An 8,248-nucleotide genomic window follows, 5' to 3' on the forward strand; every position below is an offset into this window, starting at 1 on the left:
TTAGTTATATTTTTTCATTTAAAATTTGTAAAATTTTTAATTGTTTAAAATAAATGTTCGTCTAATATGCTAGTTTTGTGTATTCCAGATGATTATCATTATACCGTAGAAATAGTTTAACATATTATTAATTTTTTCTAGTTTTTTTCCTTACTTTAAGTTACCAGATATTTTCGTGGACAAACTGTTTCGAAGTAAGATTCAAATATTTCCTAATAAAAGGTTAATTACTACGCAATTGCGTTAGGAGTTAAAAAAAAAAAAAAAAAAAAAAAAAAAAAAAAAAAAAAAAAAAAAAAAAAAAAAAAAAAAAAAAAAAAAAAAAAAAAAAAAAAAAAAAAAACAGCGGATGTTCCTGTATAACTTTTACATCATTGAGAGTAAAATTCTTTTGTATTTTATTTTTTATACTACAATGATAAATGTAAAAGCCTAGAAATTTTTGAAGGCATAAAAATCTAGTTTTTAAATGAAAAAATTTTTATTTTTACAAACTGCATGGTATAAATACAGTATATTTTATTCCAATAAACAGATCTATTAATATGTGTTCGTACAGCAATTTTTTTTGTAATACTATATGGGTAATATGCTTTTTTAAAAACGTTGCAGTCATCATATTATTCTCAGAGAAAGAAACAATGCTTTATTGTTCTCTTTAGAAGGTATGTACTATGTCAATTTTTCAATATTCTGATTACACTCGTATCGTAATATTTTTAAAACATGAATTACAAAATTTTGGAATGTATAGGTTTTTTCCAAAATACTCGTAGGTACTCTTTCTCCAACAGCTACTTTCAAGCTGAAACTATGAATTGACATGCCATCATATTCTATAGTGTATACATATAGATACTGTTTTTTATGTTGCACACCTTAAGCGTTTTCCATAATATAATACATGTAGCCAACCGTATTAATGATTTTTATAAATCAAAATAATTTATAATTTTAAGTCACTTTATTACTCTCTGCGTATTACCTATATTTGGCTAGATGATATATTATATTGTAGCTGCTTGACTTTTATAACTACAAGACATGAATTTTTTCAGTTTTATTTACATAGTTCAAAGATTATTTACAAAGATTAGCAAAGCAGTCACATGTATAAGTGTAGATATATACGTTTTTCGAGTAGATTATCATACGTTAAAAACGTGACTACGTAATAAAATTATTTCATTTCTAAAAATTAAAGTATTACAGTCAAATGGAACGAGATATATTCTAAAGTAACGAACGGGCTAAAAATAGTTCTCTATTTCGATGGCACCTATACATAATTGTTTTTTATTAAGATATTGTATGAAATCAATTTAATATAATTCTTTTTCTCGTAATGATAAAAAGAAATTTTTACTATTTGTATATTATTTTCGTGTACTAAAAACATTTAGTTAGTAGTTATGTTCGACATCTTTTTGACGCTCAAAACTCAATGTGATTATATTCGTATAGGCATTAAAAATTTTAATATTCCTTACAAATTTAATCTTATTTAATGATTTTCAGTACAGAAACTAACTTGGCTCCACAACTTTAATACTTTTATAACAAAAAAAAAAAAAAAAAAAAAAAAAAGAAAGCAATAATAATGACATTAAAAATCGTATTACGTAGAAACACGTAACTTTAAGTGGAATATATATAAAAAATAAATAAAAGTCTAGATTTAAAAGTAAATTTTAGCACAAATTCTAATCCAAATTGTATAAAAATCTATAAATCCATTAAAAAATCGGACAGTGATCATCGTATGGTGTGAGTCTTAGAAAAGGGGAGGAGTTTGGTTTGAATTACTTCAAGGAAGTTGTGCATCAACAGCCTTGATATCACAATTTCAAGTTTTGTTTTTTAATTTAAAGGTCTACTAGCACTCAAATCAGTCAATTTTATGTGATAGTCAAAGTGTAAATAGTCGGTCGACTCCTCAGACGGAATGATTGTTAAGTTTTTACTGTTAAATTGATGGAAGTTAAGTAACTTGAAATCTTGAAAAAAAAATTCGTCAAATAAAGACAAAGAAAAGAGGAATTAAGAGAAAAAAATAAAATAAAAATCTACGAAACGCGTCGCTAGAACGCAATCATACGTGTGAAATAAAAGTATGTACAAAAATGTTAAAAAAAAAAAAAAACGAAATCGGCACCTGCGTTTTAGATCTTAATAGGAAGAGCGCGTTGTTCTTCCATGCGCCCAGACTGCAACCTCTGAATCAGCGCAAAGAGATCTTCTTCAGGGACGGTAGCACCTGCCGAGCCAACGTCGTCGTTATCGTTCTTCTGGGACTCTTGCTCGTCCACGTCTTTTAATACATTGGGACAGGTAGCCGGCAGGGGACTGCGCTGATCCTCGAGTCTCGAGCTTTGGCAGCGAGCCAACATCTCGAGGAACGAGTCCTCGTCGACGATCTGCTGCTTCTGAAGCTCCGTATTGTCGGACTCGGCATTATCCGTTGTCTTCTGGCGCCTGGACGTGAGACCGGGCAAATCCGGTAGCGGTACTCGCTGTTCGTCCATACGCTTGCTCTGCATGCCCATTATCAACTGCATCAGCTCTTCCTCGTCTTTGTCTTTTTTGGACTGTTTAAGCAGATCCCTGCTGCCGTTATTATTGTTATTGTTTTTTGACTTAGGGTTGGTTCCAGAGCGCAAGTCACATCTTTGGTCGTCCATTCTCGGCGACTGAAAGCGGGACAGCAACTCAAAGAAGCTGTCGTCGTTGTCGTCGTCCAGATTATTCTTACGCCCAGCTGGCTGGGACTGTCCCCGGGCACGCGGAGGTGGCGCCTGGTCCTCGTTTCGATCCTGTTTCAATTTCCCGTCTGGCGTCAGTTTAATCAGATCCAGGTTGTCCATGCTCTGCCTGCGGAGTCTGTATCTTCCAGGAGACGAGGCGGATATGTTGGCTGTCACGACATTTAGCAGATTTTTCTTATCGTCATCGCCGGTTTTCTCGATGCCCAGCATTTTTTGGAGGTCGATGACGTTCATCTGAGCAGTAGCCTGACCCATGGTGTCGCCCAACTCTTTTGAGATCTGCAGATGCGATTTGGCATAACGCAGAGCTTCAACGTGATTACCCATGGCCGAATAGGCGTTGCCTAACGACCAGCAGGCTCTTCCCTCGCCAACCCTGTCTTTCAGTTGCTGAGCTATCATCAAGTGACGCAAGTGATACTCGATAGCAGCTGCATAGTCTCTGAGCAAAGTATAAGTGTTGCCCAGCGAGTAACAGGCCTGTGCCTCGAACGCCTGGTCGCCAAGTTCTTGCGCGAGCACTAGAGTGCGACGGTAGTGCTGAGCTGCCTTCTCAAACTCACCCAAAAATATGTGGGAATTGCCGAGGTTGCTGTTAGCACGGCGTTCCGCAGCCTTTTCGCCAAACTCCCGAGCGATTTTTAATCGCTCGTTATGGTACTGGATGGCCTTTTGAAAGTCGCCCAACAGATAGTATGTGTTACCCAGATTGCCACACGCTCTGCCCTGAGCCGCCGAATCTCCAAGTTCTTTCATGAGCTCTAAATTTTCTAGGTAATAGTTGACTGCTTGCAGCAGACATTCTTTGACCTCCTCTGAGTACTCACCAGGACCTTGATGTCCAATCCTGCCATTTTGCTTGCCTTTGGCATGATACACGTTACCCAGGTTATACAAAGCCCTGCCCTCGCTCAGTTTGTCCCCGATTTCTCTAGATATCTCTAAATGTCGTTTACAGCATATCATGGCTTCGTCAAACTTTCCCATGACTTTTAAAGTGTTACCCAAATTGCCACTGGATTTGGCCTCTCCAAGCTTGTCACCCATAGACCTTGCCAAAGTCAAGTCATGCTTATGATACTGCATAGCCATTACATAATCCCCAAGATAAAAATATGCATTGCCCAGTTGACTGTATATGGCACTAAGCGTTCTAAGGTCGTCTGTACCAGCTTGAATGGCTGCTTGGAAAAATGCTACACCAGCTCTACAATCTCCACTTTTGCAGAGACGCTCGCCTTCTAGAGCTAATTCTAAACACATATTGGCATCACCCCCTCTTGTCAGAGAATCTGTGGTTAAATTTTCAGCACTAGCACTAACAGACATTGTCTTGGTAGCTTGTTAATATTTATATATATAATATATATATAGTGGGGAAGCACGAGTGTTTGAATTATAATATACTTAAATTTAGAGAGCAATTACAATATTTGACGCATTTACGAAAATTACTAAATAGAGAAGCACCTGTTATTAGAGCATCTTTGTAAATATTTCCATAGGATTTATCTTTGTGTGTCGATCAGACTGGTGGTTAACTGGCTGATAATTCATGTGTTTTTCAATCCACCTGAAAAAGCAATGTTAGTATTTATATATTTGTACTATATTAAATTTTATTAATTATCATAATAAGTACATGGTACAAAAATTAAATATTCTATAAAAATGAAGGGAAAATAATGGCATTCCAAAATAATAATACCAACATAGAACGTGTAAACCGTTATTGTAGTTAAAAAAAAAAAATTTAACACTGGAGTCTTCCATTAAATGATCTTATACAGTATTTTCTCAAACTCACATCGCTCAAAAAAAAAAAAAAAAAAATAAAAAATAATAATAGCACACATCATCCAAAACACTTGACCTGTAGGTAGGGTACATTTTAGTTATCAATTTTGGAGTTCATCAAAATGGAGGTTATGTAACGTCTAACACTTTAACGCTCTTTTTTCCTAACGCTGACGCATAAATAAACTACGTATCTCAAGGACGAATTCTTTAACGAAAAATCACACCTCCGAACAAAATAAACAGCTTTGGCTATATTTGAACAGGAAATAATGCAAGGCTACTTTCTTGCATCGGACAATAAAGAAACAAAAAAAAAAAAAGCAAACGCCCACGCACTAGAGAGTCCAATGTCTGCAAAAAAAAAAAAAAACCATGCACTTACCCTCTATGGTATCACATCCGCTAAAGATTCAATTAGCTGTGTCCGTTTCGTTTCAGCGCCCCTTCCGTTGACGCGACTTCAAATTGGAAAGAAAAGAAACAACAACAACAACAATCTATGCACTTTATGCGGATGAGTAAAAAAATTTCGCGAGACGTTGCTGCTCCTCCAATGTGCTTTTTTTGGTACGCGTAGGCGGCGGATACACCGAGAGCAGAGAGAGAGACGATTAAGAATTAATTTTTATACAATAATACGACGAGTAATAGACGAACAATCCGCATATACACGCGCACCATCCTTTCACACACAGGTGTTTTTCATGTGAGTCATGATGAGTAAGTATCACATGGAGGCTGGACTCGGCTCTCTCTCGGGAAGTCTCATCTGAACTCCAGAATCCGCAATTCGGAGTCAGAGAAGGGTGGAGGTGAAGGAAAAGGAGTTTTCTTTTTTCTAGTATAGCTCGATGGTAATTGGCTACAACAGCCTGTTGACTCGAACTAAAACCTCGTCGTGATTCGCTGAAACGGATCGATTGAATTTTGGCGCGAAAATGTCTTTCATTTGAAAAACACAACTGCTTTCGAAGGTTTAACTAATAATTTGGAAACAATGGCGTGTAAGTGCATAATCATCACGTGCAACCATTTTACATAATTGTTTTTTTTATACATTTAATACTTTTTCCTGTTATTACGTTACAACAAATTTCTTTATTAATTAATATAAAAAAATCATGCTGCTATTTGCTTGCGAACCTCTCCTTATATCATTTTCTGTGTTCAATTAGTAAAGAAAAAATTAATATTTAAATTTACTATAGCAAGGGCATATATGCCATTGTTTTTCGGGATAACTAAAGGTTACAAAAATTGATTGAAACATCATGACATTTTACCAACTAAATTGATTAGTGTTAAATAGATGAAAAAGGTTTTTAAAAAAGAAAATTTGTAAAATTTTGTTAGTTTAATTTAGAAACCTCATGGCTCATCATAATATTTATCATTATAGTGAAGAATAGTACAATTTCCAAATTAGTTTACGAGAAATATGTTGTGTAGTGAATTAAAAAAAAAATTTTTTAACTGTGTAAAGCACGAACATTTGGTCACACGTCCATTACGAAATGTAGAAACTGTCACCAAACTGTCATTACACCTCTCGTGTCACATCACTCGTGTGCAATGTGGTTTTTGCTTGAACGCGCCTACCCTCGAACAATTGCTCTGAATTGCGGGTTTCATCTGCCGTAGGTACTATTATTGTCATTGTCTTTATGGTGTGGTTTCAATACAGGAACACCGTTTCATCGGTATACATTTTTTTTTTTTTTTTTTTTTTTTTTTACTCTTTGTAAACGGAATAAAACAGTGTGGCTAATGATACAATGTAACGATTAATTTATCGGTTCAATTGGCATAGGTAATGGGTAATAAAAAATCTGCAACAAGTATATTTTACGAGTAATTTAATATACAACACATCAAACATATCATTTTTTGTTTACAAATTTTCCTTAAACAAACATTGCTTGATACTCATCGTATATTATAATGTACAATTTAACCCTTTGATCATAAACAATTGCAAACTTAATCACAATTTTATTTACAATAAAATTACTTTCCTTTTTTTTTACCTCTTTTCGTTTTATCCTTCACTTTTGTGTAATAGCGAGAGATTATAGAATTCGGCGAACGCCTTTTCCCTTCACAAGACGAAATATATGGACGTATAGCACTCGAAAATTTCTCACGATTGAAAAATTTCAAGGCCGAACGTCTACATCGATCTTCAGAGATTTTTCCACCACAGTAAGGCAATATATTAATTACAATGTATATCAACGTACGTAAATACTAAAAATCCTTACTTAATAATCAATTCATTAATAATTAAATTATTTATTTTAACATACTTTTGGTTGTTGTCGTTACTTTAATTTATTAACCTACGTATTCTTCTTTTACTTTTATAGTCAATTGTGCTCCACTTAATATTTTTATGTATACTCGTAATTAATTAACGTTAGCGTCGCCTTCATTTCCATTCAGCGACTTATGTTTATTCATCTTCATTGCGTTGTTTTTTCGTGCCAACGTACAAAAAGTTCCCTCACACGTGTTTGTGCTCAAGTAGACTTTAGTGTACTCTTTTTATTTATTTATTTATTCTTTTTCTTACTTGATTAACCGTAAACTTTTTACTAGAAAGCTTTTTTTTTTTTTTCGTTTTATTTGAAGGGGCAGTGACGCATCAGCGGACTTTTTACGTATTTACAGTGCAATCTTCATTAAAGTAACGTCATATTACCCAATAATCGGGACGAGTGCAATTTCTGTAATTTAAATTATGGTTACATGTTTCTTTTTTATAATCATAGAAATTACAAAAGTATTATCTGTTAGCTCGATTGATTTATTTATTAACTTTTTTTTTTTTTTTTTTTTTTTTTTTTTTTTTTTTCATTATTTCATCGATTTGAAACAAAATGCAGTTGAACATAAAATCTATAAAAATGAAAATTGCATGCTTGTACAGATTATCGTCCACTTTTGCAAAAAAACGTCGCATCGGTGTTGAACCGGCAATTAACAACAATTTAACGTTCAATTATTCTTACAACTTTTTCTTGCTTTGTGCTTTTGGTAAATTTTTCAATACAATCAATCCAGATTTTACGTCCTTGATTTTATTTTTCACTGTGCGTACATTGCTTGTTATAAAACCCTCGCCACCCCCATCTACATTATTTATTAGAGCGAAGAAAATTATAATATAAATTTTGTCACGCAATACAGGAAAAGGATAAAATTCAGTGTACAATAATTTTCAATGATGCAAGTACAATTATATATTCGAGTGCTTTCAAGTCATAGTAAAATATACAGTATGCATTTCAATAGACGTAAATAGAAAAATACGTTTGCAACCGACAATAAGTATATGGTATATACGAATCCCTTTCAGCCACCGATTCTTTAATTTCCAACATTACGCATTACTTTAGTTTTGTGCTCGAGAAATATATTCAACCCCATAACGTGTAGTGTATATGTAATACGTATCAATACGAGGCAAGTATAATATATAATGTTAGTGCAATGAATCGCTTGCATATATACGTGTGCGTATATAGTCTAAAAGATAATTGGTCAATCGAAATATTTATATCTATAAACTTGATCGTACGTGCAAATTTTCTACAGTGCAAAACGTTGCTGGTACGAATAGCGAGACGCAACAGACCTTTGTGTATAATATAATACTTTTCTTTCGCTATTTGTTTAACGCT

The 8,248-nt window shown here is 34.0% G+C and overlaps 1 protein-coding gene across 1 annotated transcript; it reads right to left on the reverse strand.

Annotated features, from left to right (window-relative positions):
- Nucleotides 1–1,563: 1,563 nt before the first annotated feature.
- On the reverse strand, nucleotides 1,564–5,308 carry pins (G-protein-signaling modulator pins). The gene is made up of 2 exons (XM_089594923.1): nucleotides 4,948–5,308; nucleotides 1,564–4,338 (listed from the first exon to the last, which is right to left on the reverse strand). The coding sequence occupies exon 2, from the start codon at nucleotides 4,092–4,094 to the stop codon at nucleotides 2,163–2,165; it is 1,932 nt and encodes a 643-aa protein (XP_089451049.1). The 5' UTR covers nucleotides 4,095–4,338; nucleotides 4,948–5,308; the 3' UTR covers nucleotides 1,564–2,162.
- Between the last annotated feature and the right edge of the window lie 2,940 nt (nucleotides 5,309–8,248).

Source organism: Copidosoma floridanum, unplaced genomic scaffold (assembly GCF_036245765.1).
Source record: "Copidosoma floridanum isolate Cflo_tuat_1 unplaced genomic scaffold, Cflo_Japanese_pri ptg000021l, whole genome shotgun sequence".
Lineage (NCBI taxonomy): Eukaryota > Metazoa > Arthropoda > Insecta > Hymenoptera > Encyrtidae > Copidosoma > Copidosoma floridanum.

Excerpts from the sequence above, each read along its gene's own strand:
- pins (XM_089594923.1), bottom strand. The coding sequence starts at position 4,094 with ATGTCTGTTAGTGCTAGTGCTGAAAATTTAACCACAGATTCTCTGACA.